This window comes from Panthera tigris, chromosome F3, assembly GCF_018350195.1.
Source record: "Panthera tigris isolate Pti1 chromosome F3, P.tigris_Pti1_mat1.1, whole genome shotgun sequence".
NCBI classification, from domain to species: domain Eukaryota; kingdom Metazoa; phylum Chordata; class Mammalia; order Carnivora; family Felidae; genus Panthera; species Panthera tigris.
Window position 1 is genome coordinate 43220284 of NC_056678.1, and position 24126 is coordinate 43244409.

A 24126-nucleotide genomic window follows, 5' to 3' on the forward strand; every position below is an offset into this window, starting at 1 on the left:
GCCCTGGGCCCCCAGCTGTGCGGATGTCCACTCTTTGAGTTGCTATGACCAGGCCCAGGGCTCACAGGAATGTTCTAGGGGTGGCAGCGGAGGTAGCAATGGGATGGGGCTGCAGGGCTCCCCAGGCCTCACAGGGCTCTGGGCCTTATTCAAGAAAATAGCACCTTGACTCTCCTTGCCGCGTGGGCCTGTCAAGGAAGGCAGTGAGCGCCTGCTGTCCTAGAGGAAAGGACAGGTGATGATTTCCAACTCCCGTTTTCCACGCTCAGCACGGGCCCTGCCCCACGTCTTCCCCACAGAGCTCTGGAACAACCCTCACCGATGGAGAGAACCAGCTAGATCCCACAGGCCATTTCCAGCCAGTGGGTAGGGCTGCCCGGAGTAGCTGAGGTGACCCCAGAGCTCCTCACACAGGGACACTGTGAGGCGTTGGCAATGTCGGCCACGGGTGCCCAAAGGGGAAAGGGAGCCAGTGTGTCAGATCTCTGCTTTCCCAGCCCCCTCCCCTAAATAGCACATAACTGGCCCATGGGAAAAAACATGCACGAATCAGGGCAGAGGGTGGTCATTTCGTGATGGGGGCTGAGCAGTCCACCAGTGGAGGGGAGGGGGCCAGAGGCACCATCCTCCTGCCTCTTTTCTGACTCTTCTGGGACCAGAACCTTTACCGCTACCCATAAACACACTGGGGCTGGCAGCGGAGGGAGCGAAACCTTCTAGCCCCCGCAGGCCGGACTCTGTGGTTCTCCAAGTGTGGTCCCGAGACTCAGAGAGGAGCGCTGCCCTCTGGCTTGGGGTGAGTGTCCTCCTTCTAGGTTCCATGGGGCCCGATGCTCCGTCTCCTGGCCTGGCTTCCACCTGCGTATATGTTTGCAATCCCCATGGTGGCTTGGAGCCAACCCGCAATGAGTCTGCCCTCTGGGTCTGTAGCACAGGGGGGCTCAGGTTCCGATGCTGCTTCTTCAGTCTCAGGAAACCCAGGGCCGTCTCAGCCCGTTTCCAAAACCAAAGCTGTGGCCAGTGGCCTCTGCTCTGGAGTGGCCCCCTTGACCGGGCACGGCAGCCCCCTCCCCGGGGCTCTATTGCCTGTCCGACAGAGACCCCTCTTCGCATTTGGTCCTAACAAGTCAATCTGTCTTAAAAAACAAAAAAGCAAAAAAAACCAAAAAACAAAAAAAACCACCTAAAATACCACAAACCAAACCAGGCTCATGGCAAATGATACCGAAATGGACCGGAAAGATCCATGCAGCAATTTCTTTCTCCCACAGCCTTCCCCTCCCCAAATCCTCTATCACCCCACCCCCGCTTCTGCCCCAGTGAGCCAAAGTTCTTGCTGTCTTGATGATTTGCAATTCTCTGCATGACTCTGCCTCTTGGGTTTGTTTAATTAGAAATAGGCCGGCAAGTGCTTCCTATGCACTGGCATGTTAATTGCTTATCAGGGAAAGAGAAGGGGTGACAATGTTTGGTGATGGAAATTTCCACTCTCTCTCCCTCTCTCTCTGTGCTTTCCTCCATTTTTCTCTCCCACCCTCTCCTTGCCTCCTGTGGTTCCTCCTTCTCCTGTCAGCCTCCCCCAACCGCCCCCCCCCCCAGCAGGCCCAAATTCAGACCTACAGGGAACACCTGTGCCCTCTGTCACCATCTTCCTCTCCCCTCCAGTCCCTTCCCAGCCCCTCCCTCCAACCACCCCCTGGGTGTGAAGAGATTCCAGAGCACAGAGCTTTTCAGTTACACTTAGTATTCAAAGATTATCCTCCCTTGGTTTCCTTTCCCCCCTTACTATCGTTATTCTTGTTTATTTTTATTTTTTACAAAACAGGAGAAAAGAGTGAACTGGGTTGTGGGGAGGTGACACGTTTCTCCACAAAGGTACAAAATTGCCTATAGAAAGTCAACCTCAGAGTGCCAAACCGGCTGCCAAGATCAGGCATTCCTGGGCATCCCTCTCCCCAGATGTCCTTCAGATCCGACCAGGGACCCACTTTGGGAGCGGTCACCCCATGGTGGGGAGGAGAGGCCTCCCTCAGCCCTTGCCCAGGAGGGGAAAGAGCAAGCAACTGAGACTGTGCAAAGAAAGAGAAGAGGAGGGGGCGCATCCTGTGGGCCAAGGGCCTGGGGACACAGGCAGGGGACATCCAAGCAGAAGCCCAGGAGCCTCTGGGCACACAGACAACTAGGGGGGGGTGGGAGGAGGCTCTCGCCAGAGTCCCTCCTGTCCCTTGGAGATGCTCATCAGAATGTCAGCGGACAGGCTCCCGGAAGGTAAGGGCAACTTTTTGGAGGCGGTGGGAGTGCCCCCTGAGGCTACAAAGCCCGTCTGTCTTGGTCCAGCTGCCAGACCTCAAGCACGTGGGTCCATGTCACTTTCCTGGCAGGGCATCTGACCCAGATCGCTTCCCTTTTGGTAAAAAGTAGTCCTCGTTATTTGTCTACTGCTGAGAGCGGGCCGAGCTTCAGGAATTTTGTAGCAATAGTGGTGATGGTGTTTCCCCTTCCGAAGACCGGGACAGCTTCCTTCCAGGGTTCCAGGGCAAGACAAGGGGCACGGATACCACTCGAACGGAGGGGGCACTCCCCCAGCCCCAGAAAGCCCAGGCTGGAAGGAGAGGCCGCCCACCCGCCCCCTGCCTGGGCTGACCACCGCCAAGGTGGGCGGCTAGCCCGGCTGCCAGCAGGAGGACAGCCAGAGCCAGGATGGCTATGAGCCCTGGTCGGTCCCCTAAGGCTCTGCGGCAAGGAGCGGCCTCTTTAGTCCTGGTCCATACACATGCCAGCTGGGTGTGGGCATCGGCAAAGGCCACTTGCAGGCAGGCCCAGTACTCCGTGGCCTGAAGGAGGCGGGTGATGTTGTAGCTGTGGGTTCCCCTCGGCAGGCGGGCCAGAGCAGGGGCCCCCTGGCCCCTGGGGGAGGAGGCGCTGGACCAGGTGAGGTTGGTAGAGACTGTGTTGGGTGGGGGGACCCAAGACAGCAGGATATGGTAAGGGTGGGTCTCCTGCACCCGGAGCTCCAGCCCCCATCCCTTGTCCCGGCCTGGCTGCGGGGGAGCCCGGCCGACGACCACGTTAACCGTCTTACTGTCAGCCCCCACCAGGTTCTGGGCCACACAGGTATACAGCCCTGTCTCTTCTGCCGTCACCCTCCGCAGCTCCAGGGTCCCCTCGGGGTACACCCGGTACTTCCTGCCAGCACGGGCAGGCGTCAGTCGAACCCCGGCTGGCGTGACCCAGTAGATCTCGGGTTCCGGTTCAGCCAGTGCCCGGCAGTGTAGCACCAGGCTCTCTCCGCTGGCCACCTGGAGGCTGGGGGGGAAGCTGCGGGGGGAGATGAGGGGCAGGCAGTGGTCCGTCATCTCCCGGAAGGGCACCTCGCGGACTGGGCGGCGCTGGAGGTCCGGCGGCTCGGCGCACAGGGTGGACTGCGGCTCGATGAAGCGGACGCGGGTGCCCGTGGCATTGGCCCAGCGGATGACGCAATCACAGCGGATGGGGTTGCCATGGAGACCCACCTCCTGCAGGTTGGGCAGGGACTCCACCGTCTGCTGGTGCAAGGCACTGAGAGCGTTGTTGTTGAGCATGAGGGTCTCCATCTGGGGCAGGTGGTGGAAGGCGCGGGGGTGGATGAAGGACAGCCGGGGGTTGTTGGTGATGTCCAGCTTGGTCAGCTCGGGGAGGTTGACCAGGGCGAACTTGTCGATGGAAACCAGCTCCTCCATGTTGTTGAGACCCAGCTCCTTGAGGTGCAGCATGTTGGCAAAGTCCCCAGGCCCCACCCGCTGGAGCGGGTTCTTGTTCAGGTCTAAGAACTTGAGCCCGGGCACCTGCTCCAAGGCCCGCCTGGGCACCTGGGCCAGCTGGTTGTCATAGAAGGAGAGGCTCTCCAGGCTTTGCAGCCCCTCCAGGGCGTAGTCGGAGATCTCCCGAAGGTTCATGCCTGCCAGCACCAGGCTGCGCAGGTTGGCCAGGGGCCGGAAGTTCATGTCCAGGATGGCGTCTACCTTGTTGCCGCCGATCATGAGGATCTCCAGGTTGGGCAGCATCTCAAACCAGCGGCCGTCAACGGCCCTCAGCAGGTTGGAGTTGAGGTGCAGCCTCAGCAGGTTGCCGAGGCCGGCAAAGGCCCTGGGGGCGATGCGGTAGAGCTGGTTGTGGTTGAGATAGAGCTCCTGCAGGCTGGCGAGCCCCGCAAAGCTGTGGTCCTCCAGCCGGCTCAGCTGGTTCTCCTCCAGGTGCAGGCTCAGCAGCTGGGGCAGGGCGCGCAAATCACAGTCCCGAGCGTCCGAAAAGCTGTTCTGGGACAGGTCCAGCTCTGTGAGGTTGGCCAGGTAGTTGAGCTCACTCTGGTCCACGCGGACGATGCTGTTGCTCTGCAGCAATAAGGTCTGCGTGCCCGCGGGCAGCCCGGGGGGCACCGCCGTCAGGAACAGGTCATTGCAGTCCACGGTGGTGGCCTCACGGTAGGATGACCGGGGCGTATACCAGGGCCGGATCTGGCAGGCGCACTGAGGGGGGCAGGGCACACGCCAGGGTACCACGGGCACGGCGGCGGCGGCACCGGCCACCCACGCCAGCAAAAGGGGGGCCACGAGGAGCCTCATGATGGAGCCGCAGGGTAGGGAACCATCCGCAAGGAGAGTCTGGAGTCCTACTCTTAGCGGTTCGCCGGCCGAGGGTCAGCAGCCTTGCCAGGGCCTGGGGAACCGCCCTCCCGGGACGGTCATTCTACGTGGGGATGGGTGGGCATCGCTTCTTGCCCTCCTGGGTACGGCTCTCCATCCTTGTCCGCTGGGGCGGGGCCTGCTCATTCCTTGCCACGCCCCATCGGGGCAGCCCTGGAAGAAAAGGATGCACAGTCAGGAGGTGGCAGAGAAGCAGAATCTACTCCCTCCTCCCGTGTCACCCCTGCTTGACTCCAGAGGGCAAAGGAACGGAGAGACGGGGACAGCTAGGGCTCCTGGGTTCCATCCTACAAACCTGAGGCTTGGGTGTCCTTTTCTACCATCCGCTGGGGGAGGGAGCAACTGTGAGTCTTCAGGGAAGGGGGAGAGATTGAACTGGGAAGCTTCCGGGAGAACTCGGGAAGGGGTGTACGTGCACGTGTGTGGAGGAGAGGAGATGCTAGAATGACCATCATCTCCATAGTCCTTCCGAGCCGAGAGATGTGGAGTAGATTCTCTTACCTTCTCACATCTCCCTTGCCCTCTTTGGCTCACTGGGTAAAGTTTCCAGGCATCCCTCTGAGCAGTGTGTGTGTGTGTGTGTGTGTGTGTGTGTGTGTGTGTGTGTGTGTGTGGAGGGGACGGCGGTGGTTGTGGAAATAGTACAGATTCGAAATTCCAGCGTGGGCTCTCAGGACTCTGGAAGTAGAAAGGCAATGGTCCCTGACCCTATACCCAGACAGGCTGGGGAAGTTGGTGCTCCAGCCTGGGGTCTGCATAGGCTCTCCTAGTGTATGGCTTTGGTGTTTGCCAACTTTCCTGCCTGGAGGCAGGACCTGCCGACAGCCTGACTGAGCTCCCTGGAGGAAGGTGGTGGGGTTAGGAAGCCTGGGTCTGAGCTCCTCAGCCCTGCAGGTAAGACCTTACAGGACCTGTCCCTGGCCGATCTCCTGGCTTCTCTTGCTGTTCTCTTGCTGTTCGCCTCTCCTTCTATGACGTCCTGTCACACGTATACATCCCAGAGGCCCTTGCCTCCTGCCTCCCACTTACCAACTATGCACAGCAACACTTTTGAGTTGAAGTTACCCTGACGTGCCCCCCTGACAAGTCCTAGTGGTTCTCCAAGCCTCTACTTAAGGTCAGTCACCTCCTACAGAAGCTTCTCCCATCCCCCTCCCCAACTCCCGGCTGGCTAAGGGGCCCACCTTACGCTCTTACAGTGCCCCATGCTCCCTTCTGTCATAGCCTGGACCACACCACATGGAAATGTCTCCCCAGCTGGGGACCTGTCTTGGTCATCATTGGGCTTAGAGCACACAGCAGGTGCTCAGTGAATGTGTACTCTACGAATCAATCTCTGTGGCCCCAGAGCCCCTTCCCCCAGGAGGTCGCTCACCCCGCCCCCCACCCCACGGCGTAGAATCTAAGCCACTGTTTCCCACCTCCTAGGTATGGGCAATCCAGGCTCCCACAGACCCCAAGGCCAGGCTGAATCACCCTGGAGGCAAATCCAGCCTTGGTTTACAACGAACATGGGGGAAAAACCAGGGGGCCTTCCTGGGCCCGGTCCCCTCACGACTAGAAGTCCGATCTGGGTAGTTTTCTAACCGCGGGTTATGAGGGAAGCACACCAACACTTACTCGTCACCTGAGATTTGCCAGGACTCCACAGACTCTGAATATCTTATTTCATTTAACCGTCAAAACGAGCCGACAAGCATTAATATAATACCCCTAGTTTGCGCGTGAAAAAATTGAGGTTCTTCGAGGTTAAAGAACTTCGCTGAAGGCACGTAGCTGGTAGGCGGCAGGAGACGGGAATCCACCCAAGTTCTGGGGTTGTGCCATTTACACCCCGTTTCTTTGTCCTCAGGTCCGGCCGCGGGCCGGGTGCCCCTTCTCGTGTCCCGGGACGATGCGTTCTACCACCTTCCAGGCAGGTGCCGCTCACCTGGCCAGAGGGGCTCTTCGCCCACCTCCCCCTGCTTCCAGGATGCTGGGGAGGGGAGCGGCTGGAGGCGCCGTCCCTCCCCTGAGCAGGAGAGTGGTATGCCTGTTTACATTTGACTACCTCCCACCTTCCTCTGCAGCTATTTCTGAAGGTGGGAAAACAACCGTGACTTAAAATGCACAGAGGTTTTGCGTGGGGGTGTGTGTGCACTGACACGTAAAACTCAGAGCAAACAAACACACGTGCGCACACGCACGCACGCCCGCATACACGTGCAGCGGAAGCCCAGGGAACCTGGCCGCCCAAGCTAGTGACTGGGGGGCAGGAAGAGGGCAGGGGACTCTGCGGTGTACTGTGTGGGTGGAGAGGAGGCAGGAACGAGCTGAGTCCCGGGACGGCCCTGTCACCGAACGGGACCTAGGCCCGTGGTCCTGTCACACGTATACATCCCAGAGGCCCTTGCCTCCTGCCTCGACCCGGCACGAGAGAGAGCAGAGCCCACAGGCGAAGAGATCCTACTCTGACTTCCCACCTCCTGCCAGAGCACGCTGGGAAAACGGATCGGCTTCTCAGAGCCTCTGTTCCTTCCGTCTAACATGAGGTTGCCGTTAGGATTAAGGGAGCCGAGTGGGGCGCACCCAGAAAGAGCTCAATAAATGTCAGTTGCCTCTCGGCTCCGGTCCTCCCCCAGGGCTGGGAGGCTCTCCAGCGGTAGGACTTCTCAGGGGGAACAGAAAGTGCGTCCAGGTCCTCCACGAGCCCCTACTGGGCTTGCCCACCGTGGCCCACCGTTGCCTCCGGGTGGCATGGGGGAGCGAGGAACAGAAATAGATAACACGTCACGACATTAACCTCCTCCACTCCGGCAGGGCTGAAAACCGCAAAACGATTAGAAGAGCGCAGGACAGTCCCGAAGGGCAGAGACGCCTGCAGTGAGTGGAGAGGGGTCTCCCGCCAGGCCGGGCCGGGCCGGGCCTCCCCCTTGGCCTTCAGACGCGATCTGAGCCGCAGGGGTCTCTCCTCCACCACCTTGGCTCTAACGCCTCCGTTCTGCGGAGGCTCAGCTGTGTGGCGGGGATGAAGGAACCACTTAAGACTGAATTCAAAACCTTTTCCTCCACCCCACGCAGCAGCCCCTCTGGCTGGGTGGGTGAGGCAGTGCACCTGTTCCCCCGCCAGGAGCCCAGGGCGGGCGTTCGGCGCCCAGAGGGAGGCGGTGGCTCAATGACTCACGTTCGGCCGCACCTCTGATCCCAAGGCTTGGCAAAGGCCCAGACGAGTCCTCCCCCTCGCGGCTGAGCGCACAGCCCCTTCCAGGGAGGAAGGCAGAGCTGCCCACTCACCTGCCATCGCCGTCTCAGGCTGTCTTGCACCTGCCCACCCGTGCAGGCTGATTAGCAGTTTCTGCCGGGAGCTGCGGAGAAAGCTAATTGTCTTCTATCTGTGATCTCCGGGGTGAGCAGGAGTTCACACGACTGCGTGGACATTTTCCCCACCTGGATTTCGAGCTCCTCGTGGCGGGGGCCATGCCGCACACGCTTTCTGTGCCCCCACGGCACCAGGCGCAGGGCCGAGCACGCGGAGGGGCCTTGTAGATGGACGCCAGTGGGGAGCCCCCCCCCCCCATCAAGCCCGCGTGTGGGCAGAGGAGGGATTTTGTAGTCTTATCCTGCAAGGGAAGCAACTGAGGCTCCGACGGGTCACATGACTCGTCAGAGGTTGCGCAAACGTCCATGTGGCGGGGTTGGGATTCAAACCTAGGCCCTGGACTCCACAACCTGGGCCACCAGCCCAGCCAAGGCTTGCCGCCTGGCGGATCCAGGCCGGCCTTACGGGAGCAGAGCACGGGGCTGGCCCCGTGTGCCTTCAGAGATGACCTGGGTCCTCAGCTCCTCCGCCCCTACAGCCACCTGATGGGCCCCCCCCCCCCCCCCCCCCCCCGCACACACCATTCCTTGATTTGGGGCTACAGCGACCCCCGCCCCCGACTTGGGGGATAGCAGAGGGAAGACATTGTTCCTGTGTGAGTGTGGCTGGGCCGGCACCGCAAACGGACAAACGGAGCCAGCGGGCTGCACGTGGACCTCGGCCTGCCCTCTGATTGGGGGCTGGGGGCTGTCTGTCAGCCTTGGCCTGCAGTGACAGGAGACTGAAAGCCCTGGGGCCACAGTCAGGGAAGCAGGGCCATCCACTCCAGGGTGGCGCTGGTCCCTTACATTTCCTGTTAAACTCGGGCCCTTGGCAGAGCTCCTAATGAAGACTTTGGGAGAAGCTGTGTCTGCGGCTGCTCCTTCCCTCCTTCTCTGTCATCTGGCTGCTCCTACATGACAGGGGGCTCCCCTAGGAGGTCGGTGGAAGTGGACTCTCGCCCCGCCCTCCCCTCTCTCCCCTTCCCTCCGGCGGCGCGGCCTCCACCCAGCCTCCGGAGCTGGAGCCAAGGGTCCGGAAGGAGCAGCGGCGGTGGTGATCGATGGCCTGGCCTTCGCTGCTTCAGAGTCAGGTCCCCCTGAGCTGCGGAGACAGATGGGCAGCGTAATTGAGTGTAGCGTTGATAAACTCCGGCCTCCTCACCGGCAGATAAGCGCGGGGTGGGAGGGGTGCAGAGGGAGGGAGGCCAGCCCTCCATCTGCGCACCTGGCCTCCTGCTCCTCCTGGGAGGGGAGCCCGGCCCCTCACTCCCACCTCTCATTTAATCGCAGACAAGCAGGACCTCAGAGCCGGAGGAGACCTCCGCGTTTATCTAGTCTTGCAGAGTCTGAATTCCATAAATAACTTATGCAAAGGAGGAGCGGTGGAGCGGGAGGCCCGGGCTCTGCCATCAGAGTTGGAGCCTGGCTCTGCCGTGTGACCTTGGGCCAGGCAGGCAGCCTTGGGAGCCAGTGCCTGAGCTGGGGAGTGGGGGTAACAGCCTCCTCACAGGGCCGCGGGGAGGAGTGCGGGAGTCCCGGTGCAGGAAGCGCTGCGTTCCCTTCATTCGCCCCCCCTCACCCCTGCCTCTCCTTCATCTTACCACCTACTTCTCATCTCTCACCTCTTGTGATAAAGAAAAATATTCTGAAGTGTGACAAATGTACAGGAGAGTGACTACATGGCCCTCGTCCCAGCGCACGGCTCGATGAGTTTCTCCGTGAGTAGGTACCCAGAAGGCCACCACCCGGGACAAGACGTAAATGTTTCCAGCCCTCCAGAAGGTTCCCGTGTGGCCCTCCCGGTCAGTCAATATCCAGCCCCCACCTGGACTTAACCATTGTCCTGACTTCCGTCACCATCAATCAGTTTCATCTTTTAAACCCAGAATTCCTCTTCCTTCTCCATCACAACTCGGGACCGGGGACTCTGGAAACAGTTGACTCTGGCTTTAGGGACCCCCAGAGCTTGACGCTTGAAATTCCCTCACTTCATCTTCCTGCCTCAAAGTGGGCGACACTTCTCGGGGTGTCTCGCGGGACCGGCCATCTCCAGGAAGGCGGGAAGGCTGGTTCCTCTTAATCCCCCTTTGTTCTTTCACAATTCCCATATCTGGAAATCGCTCTACACCTCGGGTCCCCCTCTCCGGGGGGCTCCTTGGGGCTGGGTCTGTGAGTGCCATGTGCTGAAGGCGGGAAGAGGGCGGGAATGACCTCCTGGCCCCACGCAGCCCTGTGCCTCTCACCCGACCTCCTTCACCCAAAGCCCTGCTGGGTTTTGGCCACCCCCCGGGGTGGCGCTATTGCCTCCTTTCCACCCCCAGACTCCTGGGTCTTCTCTTCGGAGTGTGGGGCACCAGGCAAGAGGACAAACGTGGGCGTGGCCAGGAAGGAGAGGCCCAGACCTGTGGCTAGCTGCCCCCGGACCCCTCCACCTGGCTGCCTCAGAGCCTCTTCGCCTCGACTTGTCCCACACCCCATGTCTCCCACCAAGCCTGCTTTCGCTCCGGCCTCCCCATCTCTGTCCTTCGGCACCGCCGCCCAGCAGTCTCCGAGGCTGGACATCTCTGCCACCTTGACCTGTCCCTCTCCCACCTCCCACGCCCGCCACGGTGCCTGCACTTACCTCCCCCTTTCGTTTCTTGTCTTGGCCCTTAGGATAGCCTCTCCTGGGGCCGCCTCCTCACCTCCCTCCCAGCAGCCTTCTCCTTCCCTGCCACCCCATGCTCCCACCAAACAGGACTTGCTAGTTCCTGCCACGCCTCGGACCCCTCCACTCTGCACAGCCCTCCTCCAGCTTCAACCTCAGCCACAGAGGCCCGTCCCAAATGCTCCCTCCTCTGTGATACTGTCCACGATTCCCTCCAAGAAGGGTGGGCTCTCCCACCGCCTCGCAGTCCCCGAGACTCTTGGGACAGACCTCCTCCTCCCCGACAGCACCTTCCTTACTGTCCGTCTGTGAGCCTGTTTTCCATACGAGGCTGTGAGCTGCTGGAGGAAAGGGTGCTTTGTTATTGATCTGCGTGTCCTCGGGGCGTGGCACAGCGCACGCTTTCCCGGTAGGGGCAGGAGGTGTGCTGCGTGAACGGTGAATGGCAACCCGTCAGTGGGTCATAAAAACAACTTAAAGTGGGTCACAATCTGCATTTCAAAAAAATGAAATACAACAGAAAACGCCAGAGCGCATTGACGGTAGCCAGACTCAGCACCGTTTTGAGAAGTTTTATGCACACACATTCACACTTGGGTACAGACAAGAGCATGAGGCAAAAACCATGCAGTTTTTGCTCTTGGGTCACAGTGATCAAAGCTTGAAAACCATTATTCTACTGAACATCTCTCTTTGGTAAGGTGAGTCCCCTCCGCTCTGACGCCACTGGACGGGTGACGTAAAGGAGAGTCTCAGGAGATAGACGGGACATTCCCGAGCCCCTTCTCTGTGCCAGGATTTCTATTTGCTCCCCACGACCTGAGAGGTGGCTGCTTCACAGACCAGAAGGCTCCGGCTCGGCTCAGCGGAGCTAGGGGGTCAGACCAAGGGCCCGCAGCTAGAGTGCGGAAAGCCCGGCCTGGAACCCAGGGTGTCATTCGCCAGCCCTTTCTATTTCCACGGCTCTGGTGCCACAAGCCGACATCTGAGAGTCCGGTGGTGGGGGCCTGGGGAGCAGGGAGGGAAGCGGTAAGGTATCTCCTGGGGAAAGGATGAGGGTTCCCTCCTCCACCCCTGCCCTACCTGCCTCTGCGATGTGAGGAGTCAGCGTTCAGTAAAATCCCCTCCTTGCCCCGGAGGACAGGGCCTTGTCCCAAGCAGAAGTCCCGGCTGGCCTGGGCAGAGGGTGCTAGAGTTCTGGGGTCCGGAAGGGAGCCTGCCTCCTTCCTTCTTAATTAGCAGGGGAGGGCGCCAGGAGGTAGGGCACAGCCACCGCTGTCTGGGGGCACTGCACGCAGGAGGCTGTGGGCGGGGGGCAGCGCTGGCTGAGTCTGCCCCTGCCCGGCTGCCAGGTCCTGCCGATCATCTGCCCACCCGCAGGTAGCCGGCCCGGACCCCTCTCCCCCTGTCCCGGCTCCCACGGTGCCCCAGCCTCCCTCCATCATGAGCCGGCTGGTTGCCGGCCTGTCTCTCCCACCAGGACCGTGAGCCCCTCAGGAGAAGGAACTGTGCTCGAGTCGCCGGTCCCTCCCACGGTCTGGCACACAGTAGGAGCTCAGGAAACATCTGTGGAAGGACAGCGAGCGGGAGGGCAGGAGGGAAAGGAAGGCGCGGAAGGGTAGGTGGGGCAGAGCTTGCTTCCCAGCTCCCGGAGACCAGGCAGCTCAGAGTCTGGGCTCAGGCCCTTCTGCCTCCTTTCTTGCCACCCGCAAGGAGACCACACTCGCTGCCAGGGCCCGTCTCCCTCAGGTTTGCACCCCTGCCCCTGGCTTGGGCCTTCCCTCGGGGGAGGGGTGGGGGGAAGAACGCACTGCTCTCTGACTCAGGCTTCTGCCTCTGGATTCGACCTGCTCCTACGATGGTCTTCACCCTTCTAGAGCTCTCCAGGCCCCTCCTTGGGAAGTCCCACGGACCCCATCAAATCCCGTGAGAGCTCGGGTTAGAGGTGCAGGGGTAGGCGCTAGAGGCAGCTCTGCGCCTGAGTCCTGGTGCTGGCTGTGTGACCTCGTGCGTCGTCACTCGGGTTCTCCCTCGGGACATGGAGCGGTAGCCTAGCTCATGGGGGAACCTGAGAAAGATGATGTCTGTAAAGCACCTGGTGTTGAGTAGCGCCCCCTTCCTTTTTAGTTTGTTTGAGGCCCAGTCCCTGGCTTCTAGGCCACCTTTGCACCAAGCCAGCACCGGACTGCCCCCGTCAGTGGTCGTGTGGCCTCGAAGGCAGGCACCTTCTCCTAGGGACCCTACCACCGCGGGCTGCCGGTCCTTCCTTATGCAGCCAGCTACCCTCCAACTGTGGTCCTGTTTCTAGTCTCCAGGACAGTTGTGGAACTCAGCTCATTTACAGGTCACTAATGTCTGACACAACTTGCACTCAGGAAACTTAGGTGAGCAGTGCCTCTGTTTCCCCCAGGTGCTCCCTGGAAGCCAGGAGAGGGCCCCTCCTGCAGCAGAGTTTAGATGTTTCAGCCTGAAACATTCCACACCGGCCACAGTCCCAAGTCGGGGAGGGGGGGCAGCCAAGCCCGGCTGCTGACCCACAAGCCTCTCCAGCCTCCTGCCCTGGAGCTCCCCTTGGCCCTCCTACGATCAAGTGGGCATGGTGGGCAGACCCTGCACAGTTCTGGAAAGGCTCCCTCCCACAGCCAGTGTCCCAGGACATCTCTTCAAACACAGTAGGTCCCTGGGAGCCAGGCGCAAGGGCAGGGTGAAGAGGGGGAAGATTTCAGAGAGAGGCAAGCAATGCTCTTTCCTGCCCCTGGGCCTTTGCACGTGCAGGGTCTTTGCCCAGAAGTCCCGTTCGTCACTTGCGCACCTTGGGCCTTCCTTCCCATCCCCGAGGTCTTCCCTGACCGCGGCCTCTCCTACAAATTAATCCATCCCTAGCTCCCCCCGCCATCCTCTGAGAACCCACGCCCAATACGATGTTCGATGTTCGTCCCTTCCCTCGGATCGCGAGCTGTCCCAGCACGGCGCTGTGGCTTTGCGGCCCTGGAAGGAACGGAGGGAAGCAGCGCCGTCTGATGTGAATGGGGAGCTAGGTGAGGAGGTTTCTCTCTCCATAGTGTTGGGGTGCGGACGGAGGGACCCCAGGGCACGCTGGGGGGGGGGGTCAGGGGAGATGCCTGGCCGGGGGAGGGCCTGGGGCCCCGGGGCGGCTGAGGAGAAAGGCAGGCAGAGCGAATGGGGAGCAGACCAGTTAAATGAGGAGAAAGGCCAAACCCCTTCTAACGGAAAAGGAAAATGAAATCAGAATGAAAATTGATGAGGCGGAGAGAAAAGGAGACCCGTTTCATCAGCAGGTTTGCCAGACGAAGCTCGGAGATAAATCACGCGGCGGAAGGAGCCCCGGTGCCCGGCGGGCCTCGCTGCCTTCTCCCTCTGTCAGCTGTCTCAGGCAGCCTGGGAGATATATGGCTGCAGCTGAGGCCCCGGTGGAGGTGGTTTCCTCCCCGAACTGCAGCGAGGACGGCCTGTCAGTCCTCGCCACCCACTCCGGGCCTGCCCTGACCATCCCTTCGCCGGGTCCCCCTCCCCGGTGCCACCGGCCTGGCCCTCAGCAGCTCACGGCGGGCCTGCAAAGAGCACTTCTCGGAAGCTCCGTCCAACCTTCCCCACCCCTCACCCAGCTTCTCGAAGGCCCAGCGGGGGAAGCGGAGGCCAGCCATGGGAGCCAGTGGTAGACGACACAGGACAGGACAGGGCTGGGTTCCGGTCTCGGCCTGGGGACAGACCTGGGGTTATGCCCCCTTCCTTCTCTCTTCCCTCTTACTTCTCGGGCTCCTCCCCGTGAAATGAGGCAGCTGGGCTGGAACAGTGGCTCTAAAACCGCGGTCCCCGGACCAGCCATGGCAGCATCACTTGGGATGCAGGTGACCCCACCCCGAGAATGCCTCCAGAGTCACGAGCTCAGGGAGTGGGGCCTCGTAACCCAGCGATGAGCAAGCCCTCCGCTGGGTGATTCTGATGGATGCTCTTGTTGGAGAATCCCTGGGCGAGATCATCTCGAAGGTCCCTCCAGCTGAGATCAGAACTCCGTACATAGGAACGGTGCGGGCTGGGAACGCTCAGCTACGGCCATGACGATGCTGAGCTTATCACTCTGTTGATGGTTAGGACCGCGGTATTCCAGACCCCCTCACCCCTTCTGTCTTGGCCACAGGGAAACTCTTTACCCAATGAGCATTAATAGAGCCCCAACTGTATGTTGGCACTGGGAAGGGTTCAGGATGCAAGGGCAGGCTGAGGGTCACAGATTAAAAAAAAACAACAAAACACCCAATCTACTAAAGCATGACAAAAGTGGTCATGGAAGTATATACCGAGGGCAGCAGGGGCATAGCCTAGAGGAGAGAACACGCCGGAGGCCTGATGTGAGTGTGCACTGAAATGACAGGGGTTACGAGTCCCTTCACCGATGTGAGAGGGTAGGTACGTCGCTCAAGAACATCCAGCTGGTGGTGACAGGACTCAGACGAGGTTCCGGCTGGTGCCAAAGCCTAAACGCTTCTCTAAAACCTGTGCTCTGAACCCCGACCTCACATCCTCCTCCTCCTCCTCTACCTGCCCCTGCCCAGTTCAGCTAGGGCTCAGAATGGAATGGGATTTCCAGTGACTTCTCATTCAACTTCCCCTGGCCTGAGCCAACGTTATCAGAAAGAAACCGGCCCCTGGCCTATGCTGAGCAGCTGTCCTTCAAGGGAAGGCCCTTTCCAATCGGGCACAGGCACCCTCTCCTCCAGGCCTGTTCATGCCTTCTGAGCCCAGTGCACCTGCTAGGGGACCGAGGGCTCCCAGACGCCCCCAGAGCCCAGTGGATGGAAACGCTTCCATCTGTGATCGATAACAGGCATAATTCAGTGACTGCGGCAAGTACAAAGGAGTGTAGGTTAAATCAATATTTAGAAGCTTCAAAATTAAACTAATTAAGAACAAGTCTTAGTGATTTTTACTGTCTGGGAATAAAAAAGATGAAAAGCCCACCTATATTTCATGATTCTACCTTAGTAACTTGTAATGATTTGGGAAGAGCAGAAGACGAACAGTGCTCCCGGCCAGCCCCACTTCCTCCACTGCAGGGGAGGGGAGCCCCTTGTCCTCGGGGGAGCATGGGGAAGAGAGAGGGGGGTGGGGTGGAGCATAGGAGGCCAAGAGCATGCTATAGAAGGCCACTGGCTTGGGACAAGGGCCATTGCGGGGTTGAACTGTGGCCCCCAAAATGTATATTTAAGTCCTAACACCCAATACCTGTGAAGGTGACCTTAATCTGGAAATAGGGTCTTTGCAGGTGTAATCAAGTTAAGATTATACAAGGTAAGGTCATACTGGATTAGGGTGGGCCCTTCTCCAATGTCTGGTGTCCGTGTAAGAGGAGGGGAGTTTGGACACAAAGAGGCACAGGGAGAATTCCACGTGATGACGCAGACAAGGACTGAAGCCCGGCAGCTACAAGCCGAGGACCTCCAACGACAGCCAGCGGGCACCGACAGCTAGGAGTGCTCCCCGAGGGGTTTCGGAGGGAGCACGGCCCTGCCGCACCTTGATTCCAGACTTCGGGCCTCCGGAACGGAGGTGATACATTTCTATTGTTTTTAAGCCACCCAGTTTGTGATACTTCGAGATGGTAGTCCCAGCAAACTGATACAGGGCTCTTGGATTCTAGTTCCCGCTCTGACATTTACTAACCATGCAAGCTTGGCTTCACTTCTATGAGCCCCTGCCTTCTCCTCTGCCAAATAGGGGTAAGACCAGTACCTTCCGTCTTTTGTGCAGAGATGCGGTGCAGATGAGATGAACACATGAGTGTGAAAGGCACGCTCTGAGCCGCCGGGGCTAACACAAACGTCACCTAGGCTCGGCGGCGGCGGGAAGATTCTGGGAAGGGGCTCAGGAGTCCCTAGCAGCTCGCTGGCCCGGTCAAAAACCCGAGTCATACCCCAGGTGTGAGAGGTCTGCATCGGTAGAGATATTATATGCACGAGGGGTATTTTTATTGTCACTCTCAACACTATTTTATTTGCTGCCCACTTGGCCCTGGTTTTCTCATCTGTAAGATGAGAAAGGGTTGGACAACGTTATTTTATAGGCATTTTCCAGGCAAATATATACTCGTTAATGTATATATTTTACAAGGGCAGTGTCTCTTGAGAGCCCAACCTCATTCTCAGCCTTGAAAATCTCTGAAACCCAGTAGCCCGGGACAGCTCAGAGACGTGCTGGCTAAGGGCTGTAGCGGGAGATCAGGAGTGTTCTGGGGGCTTTTTGCCCTCTGCCCTTCCCGCCTGGGTCAAGGGAGAGGGACCCAGAGCGCTTTTCCTCTGTCTTCCCTCGAGCGTACCGGGCAGGAAAGGAACGGGAAACCATGGAGGCGGCAAATAAAATCTCTATCGATCATGAGATGGCTGGCATCCCAACCGGGCTGGCTCCCAGGACTGTTCATCTTAAATAAACGTTCCTAATGACCCACTGGTACTTCATACCAGAGCTGTGTCTTGTTGAAGTGCAGCAGGACAGGGCGGCCGAGCGTGGAGCCGCTGTCGCTCTGTCGGGGCCTCTTCCAGGTCTGGGGGGGGGGGGCGGATAAGGTTCACAGGTAGCTTCTCTGAATCTTGGAAGGAGCTGCCCCTTGCGGCAGCGGGGTCCTCAAACGGGGGGACCAATCTTCTGGTCATGTGGCGAGCGACATTCTTCTCAGACGGTATTAGCGTGGGGAATGTGCGTCTGTCTGCACACCGCCCTCACAGCACAGGTGACCAGCAGCATCACCATGAGGACGGTCACCGCCGCGTCACCATGGCGGTTCCCCACCTGCAGCCTACCCTCTCCGCCGGTATCACCAGCCTCACCCTTGCCACACTCGCTGCCATCCCCGGACACCATCGCCTCCTCCGTCCGCTGCCACATCGGAAGTGCCCCATTCGTCACATGGAAACCTGCACGCTTTCGTCACTGTCACATGGACAGAATCTGAAACGGGTGTGGCCTTCGCCACTGGAAATACACATCAGACGGTGAGACGCCCGTGATCCTAACACGAGAAGGAGTGGATTCACATGCACACACAGGTACCCCCCAAAAGAAGTACGAACGTGGTTGTACGAGGTTCATACGGGGAGCACCAGGGGAAGGGAATCCGCAGGGGACAGGCCAAGGTGCGGCCAGGAGACCTGCACGTTCTGCTTGGGGGAACTAAAAAGGACAACCCTTTGCGTCTTATTATCCCTGGGTTTTTCAACTCTGGCTGCACCCCACAGAGCCATAGAGGGATCCTTTAAAATATTCTGATACCTGCATGTAACTCCAGGCCAATGAAATCGGTCACTGGTGGTTCCATGCAGCCATGGTATTAAAAAAAAAACCTCTTGGGGCGCCTGGGTGACTCAGTTGGTTGAGTGTCCGACTTCAGTTCAAGATCTCGCGGTTCAGAAGTTCAAGCCCCGCGTCGGGCTCTGTGCTGACAGCTCAGAGCCTGGAGCCCGCTTCAGATTCTGTGTCTCCCTCCCTCTCTCTCTGCCCTTCGCCTGCTCACGCTCTGTCTCTGTCTCTCAAAAGTCAAATGTTAAAAAGAACTCTCCAGGATTTCTCTATACGTAAATCTTATATCGAAAGAAAAAAAAAATGCTGTAGAACAGGATTGAACTCCATTGCCATTGATACTGAAGTATTTAGGAAAAAGGGTACTGACGTCTGCAATTTACTTTGAAATGCACCAAAAATGAGATGGCTTAGGGAGAAGGAGGTGAGAGCAAGTCGAGGAAAAGGCTAAGGGTAGAATCTAGGTGGTGGGTATATGGTTGTTTGCTGTGAAATTCCTTCAACTTTGCTGGATATTTCAAATTTTTCGTAATGAAATATTGGGGAAAAAAATCCCCAAGTGGTTTAAATGTGAAGCCATGACTGAGAACCACTGCATCTGACGGAAAAATCCATAAGCAGGGATGTTTCTCTCTCCTCCACCCAACTCGTGTGAAAGAACATAATCCCCGCCCTGTGCCCACGCCCCCCCCAACCCTGCCAGCCCCTCCGGTTCTCATCAAACCAATCAGGCTCTCGCCCAGCGCTTCTCCATCCTTCTTAGGTCACGGCACACACTGCAAAGTGTGTTTGTATAGTGCACCGGGGGAGACGGAGGAGGCCGCTTGCAGCAGGAGCGAGCGGCTGGGGAGAGGCCAGGCTGCCCCCGGGCCTCCCAGGGCTTGCCTGGGACCCACCCTGGCCCTGCCGGCTGGCTCTGCTCTGCTCAAATGCCCCTGAGTGTCCCCTTTGTGAAGCCCTGGCTCAGCATTCTTAGCAAGGATTCAATGCTTTCCCAGGAAAACCAGACCGGAGTCTATTGCAGTGCGTGTGTGTGTATGTGTGTGTGTGGTGGGGAGGACACCGCGGGCAGGGCTGACCCCGCGGCTCATCTGTATGCTCCTCCACGGCCCTGCTGGCCCTGTGTGTGTGTGTGTGTGTGTGTGTGTGTGTGTGTGGAGGGGGGGCGAGTGCCATGGCAACACCGTGCCCTTTAAACACGGGAGTTTGTGCTGCCGTCGCAAAGCAGCATTAGGCAATTTAATTAAGGAGCTGGCAGCAGACAAACTTTGTGAGTTAAAGGCATTTTATTAAATCCCATTGTATTATGCAGCTCAGATCCCCCAGGAGCTGCAGAGCTGGGGGAGGCAGAGAATTTGCTGGGGTTTTCTTTTCTCTTCTCTGCTTTTTCTGGCCTCCCTTCTGCTTCATGAAAGCATTCACTGAGCGTAGGGGGACCCCGGCTGCGACTGCCACTCCCCCCAGCTTGGGCCTGGGCCTAGGTCTGCAGGCAGCAGTCTGGGGACCATGATCAGCAGCTCTGACCCTGTGTGTCGCCTTTCGGAGAGCACCTCGGGGCCGGGCCTCGGGCCCTGGCTTCAGGATCCACACAGCACACGCCTCACGCTGTGGACACCAGCTCTGTGCTTCCCGGGCATTATCTCAGTGAATCCTCCCACACCCTTGGAGTAGGAACTGTCGGCATTCCCATTTTATACCCAGGGAAACTGAGGCTTACGGACGCTAAGCAGCTTGCCCAAGATCTTGTGAGTAGAATGCGTGGTGGAGAAGCACAGCCAGATAGGCTGACTGCAGAGGCCAGGGTCCAAAACATGACCCCAGATACCTCTCAAGGCTGGGGGTTGTCCTCTCCTATTTCAACCTAAAGGGTGGGTTCCACTCCAGCCACCCCGCCAGGAAAACAATTCCAGGGTAAAGTTGGGTGGGAGTGGTGGTGCCAGGACCCTGGCCTCCTAACCCCAGTAGGTCCAGAATGTGCGAAGGTGTCTCATGAAAGGCTACACCCGGGCCCCGGGAACCCGCTGATGTGCCCAGGGGGTCCGATCACTCTTCCTGGCCGCCCATCTCTGTCTAGGACCAAAGGTCAGGAAACCAGACGAACTACCCGAGGATGCTGCGGCTGGCTGTGGAGAAGAACTTCCTGGGCAAGAGACAGGTGGAAACGTTAACAGGCATGACCTGCCAAGAACGGCGGGACACCCAATCTGCCCTTAGTGGAGCAGGGCTTGGGGCCTGCCTGTGGGGGCCTGCCACCAGGCTCCCGCTCCCAGGCCTGGGGGAGGTTCTCTGGGATTCTGTGAGCCCACGGAAGGATCCCATCCTGACAGCGCCCTCCTCTGACGGGCCTCCTCAGCTCCTCACCTATGGGAGTCCCTCTCGTGTGAGCAAGCATGGGGAGTCCAGCATGACCCCAAGCCGCTCAGGAGAGGCCCACTGTCTTCCAGGGCTCCAGTAGGCCCCTGGGCCACTGGGGCCTCCTCAGCCTCCCCAAGTGGTCAGCCGGGCTGAGGGGGAGAGCCCGGGCTCAGGAGCGGTGCCAGCAAGGGGCGAATCGTCTCTTCCGGTGCAAACATTTCCTGAGTCCCGCCCTGCGCACGGCACCGCAGAGATGATACCACAGGGTGCCTGACCTCCAGACCTGCGCTCTCTCCTGGGCTCAGTCTCCTCAGCTCTAAAACGGGGGCAACGACATATGCTTTGTGTAGCTAAAACAGACGCAAAAAAAAAAAAAAAAAACAAAAAACGAGCTAAGTTCATTAAGGCTGCCAGGGACTTTTGCCCCTCGTTATCTCTTAATCCTCATAATAACTAACTACCATGCCCACTATGCAGATGCCGAAACTGAGGTTAAAAGAAATTAAGCCTCTTTCCCAAGGTCCTACAGCCAGGGAAGGGCAAGAACCAGTGCTCTTAGCAATGTGTATCTAGCTAAAACTCGAACACGTACGTGTGTGTGTATATGTGCATTTGCACGTACGTATTATATGATTATATACGTTAGTAGCAGCTTTGAGATACAATCCATACACCATAAATTCACCATCACATTATATCTGACAAGTAAATTTAATAGCTGGATTTGCCACCAAGCTTAAAGATGTGTTATTGTCTGATAGGAAGACGGGCTTTGTGAATGTGGGGTGTCTCATCTCGGAAGGGGCCCTCAGGAGCTGCAGCGAATCACGCCGGTCCCCGGAGGCGGCTGTGAGGCTTGTGTCCCCTTCCCCTGCCCCACCTCTTTTCTCGGCTCTCCCATCTCTGCCCCTCCTCCACCCTTGCTCTCCATCCATCACCATCCTCTCCCTGCCCCTGCCAGACCCTCAGTTTTCCACCCAGCTCCGGGGTCTCCCCTCCCTGTCCCCCACTGTCTCGCTCTACCCAGCAGAGACTGAGCCACGGGTTGCGGGAGCTATCCCAGGCGACACCCCCCCCTTTTTTAAAATTAATTAATTTATTTTGAGAGACAGCACGAGTGGAGGAGGGGTAGATAAAGAGGGAGAGAATCCCAAGCAGGCTCCGCACCGTCAGCACAGAGCCCGATGGTGGGGCTCGAACTCACAAACTGTGAGATGTGACCTGAGCCGAAACCAAGAGTTGGACACTTAACCGACCGAGCCGCGCGTGCGCCCCCCAGGGGACCCCTTTGAGAAGTCCCTGGAAAGGTGGCCATGTGTGTGGGGTTCTCCCTGGTGGTGGACAGAGCTGGCTGCATGGGAGAAGCCAAAGGGCCAATTCAAGGGACCCCAGTCCCAAACTGCCACCAAGTCAGCCAGGGAAAAATCAGCCTCTGAAGGGTCTGGCAGTAAGAGACCCAGTCTGGGTAGAAATTCAGAGATTCTTCCTCTTCTTTTTTTTAATCTTTATGTATTTTTGAGAGAGAGAGAGAGAGAGAGAAACAGAACGTGAGCAGGGGAGGGGAGAGAGGGAGACACAGAATCCAAAGCAGGCTCCAGGCTCTGAGCTGTCAGCACAGAGCCTGACGCGGGGCTCGAACCCACGGACCGCGAGATCATGACCTGAGCCGAAGTCAGACGCCCAACCGACTGAGCCACCCAGGCTCCCCTAGAGGTTCTAATCCCAGCTCCACCATGTACCAACTTTGGGACAATCTCGCTGAGCCCTGTTTCTTCTCCTCTGTCACATGGCGACAAGAATGTCCGCCTCGAATTTCAATACGAACCATTTATTGAATGCTTACCGTGTGCGGGGCCTTTTACAAAGCTTACTTCTTACTTAGTCCACACAACCAGCCCGGAAGAGTGAAAGGGAAATGGGGGCTCAGAGAAGGTAAGCAACCTGCCCAAGATCACACAGCTAGTACATGTGGAGGCCGTGATTCAAGTCCAGCGCTGTGTGAGGCTCAGCCCTCAACTGCCAGGCTCCCTCGCAGCCCCGCGGACCTTCACGTGGCTCTGCTACGTGTAGCTTTACGAGTTTCCTTCCGGTGAGGAGGTAAGAACAAGAGTTCCGGGGGCTACATGCCCTTCCCTGTGCTGGAGCACTGTGTGTGTGTGCGCATGTGTGAGCACGTGCACAAGGTGCGTGTGTACTGGGGGAGGTGGCGGGCAGGGAGGCGGGTGCCCAGCTAGGTGAACCCGCTTGGCGGGGTGGCGGGGGAGGATCCGGAGGCTGTGCTTTGCCAGGGCTCGCTCCCCTGGGCACAAGGCCTAGGTGTTGGCAACTTGTTTCCACAGCCATTTCCCCAGGGAACGGACAGGGGAGCATGCTCCTCTGTAATAATGATAAAAATAATAATAATTAACACAGCAGTAGCTTATGTTTCTCCAGAGCCTGTCTCCCCAGACCTCAGAACTCTGGGCAAACAGCAAGTCTGCTGGCTTTGTAGCCACACCCCAGGGCCCGGAAGCCTCAGTATTGCCCACGGTATCTGACTCCTCCAGCTGGGAGGCCGGGGCAGGTGCACACGAGACTGCCCTGCCCCATGAGTGCCATGGCAGGGCTGGGGAATGATCCGGGGCCTCCCTGCTGCGTCCCCTCCCGTTCTGGGATCACCTTGTGCCCAGGAGCAGCAGAGAAGGGGAAGGGAGGGAGCAAGGTGTCAGCCGTCTTTGCCCGACTTCTAAAAGCTCCCCCATCAACCCCGGGGCTCCCCCGGCCTCCCCCCCCCCCCCCCCCCCCCGGCCAACTCTGCCTTGGGGAGGACTGCCTCCATGCACCTGCCGCCAGCCGGGACACGTCCGGCAGGTCTGCTCCCTGCAGAGGACGGCTGATGGCTTTCTCTGGTCCCAGCCAGGAGTCATTACGCACCAAATGTCTAGTTTAAACAGGCGATGAGGCAGCTTTATTAAGAGCGCACGTGTTTCCAGCCAGGGAGGGACAGGAGCTCCCAGGGGCGGCCGGGGCGGCGGGACCCTGCGGGAGCGGGCTTTTCTCCAAAGCATTTTGTAGTGAGTTCAGTGCAAGGTGGAGCTCCCAGGATTCTGAGGGCCGGCATCCTGAGTGGCGGGGAGCCTGACCGATTTTCAGACGGGGGCCCACCACAGATGGCCCAGGCAGGCCGTGTGCTCCCTGGCGGATGCAAAGACCCTCAAGCGATGCAAATACGCAGAGAAGCCAGAGCGCTCATGAGGCCACTGACTTCCACCTCCCCCCGCCACACTCACGAAAGCAGTTACTGGCCCTGAGTTCCGTTTCCTTTATTTCTCCAAACACCGCAGGACCAAGAAGGGGGTGAGTAGGGGAAACACGGTCAGGAACTATGTTTATCATGAATCTATTCCCCCAGCATCTCCAGAAAGAACACCCACCGAGCCTCTGGAGTCCACAGATGGGCTGAAGAGCGTGGAAATGCCTCCAGCTCTGTGCAGACACACGTGCGTGTGAGCGTGTGTGTGCACACGGAGAGAAGGGCACCGCCTGCTTCAGGTTCTCAGGGGGGTCTGTGACCCCCAAAGTGTTCAGAAGCACTGCCCTCCTCCTTGGGCCGTTCTGAAGATGGTGGGCTGGCCAACCTTTCCATAAAGGTTATTTCGTCTTTCGGAATCGGGGGGGGGGGGGAGGTGGGGTTGAGGCCTGGATTCCACCTGCTTGAAGACGGGGGGCTAGGACGGGTTCGGGGGGTGCAACCGAAGCAGAACGACGACAGAGTCTTCTGCCAGGCAGAGCGGTGGCTGCCTCTAATCCAGA

General features: G+C 58.7%; 1 protein-coding gene across 1 annotated transcript in view; it reads right to left on the reverse strand.

Annotated features, from left to right (window-relative positions):
• Nucleotides 1-1764: 1764 nt before the first annotated feature.
• LRRN2 (leucine rich repeat neuronal 2) overlaps nt 1765-24126 on the reverse strand; it is a 60906-nt gene continuing 38544 nt past the window's right edge. Inside the window, exon 3 of the mRNA XM_042975769.1 lies at nt 1765-4835. Within this exon, the coding sequence (XP_042831703.1) occupies nt 2460-4601 (2142 nt within the window). The 5' untranslated portion in view covers nt 4602-4835 and the 3' untranslated portion in view covers nt 1765-2459. The remainder of the gene's footprint in view (nt 4836-24126) is intronic.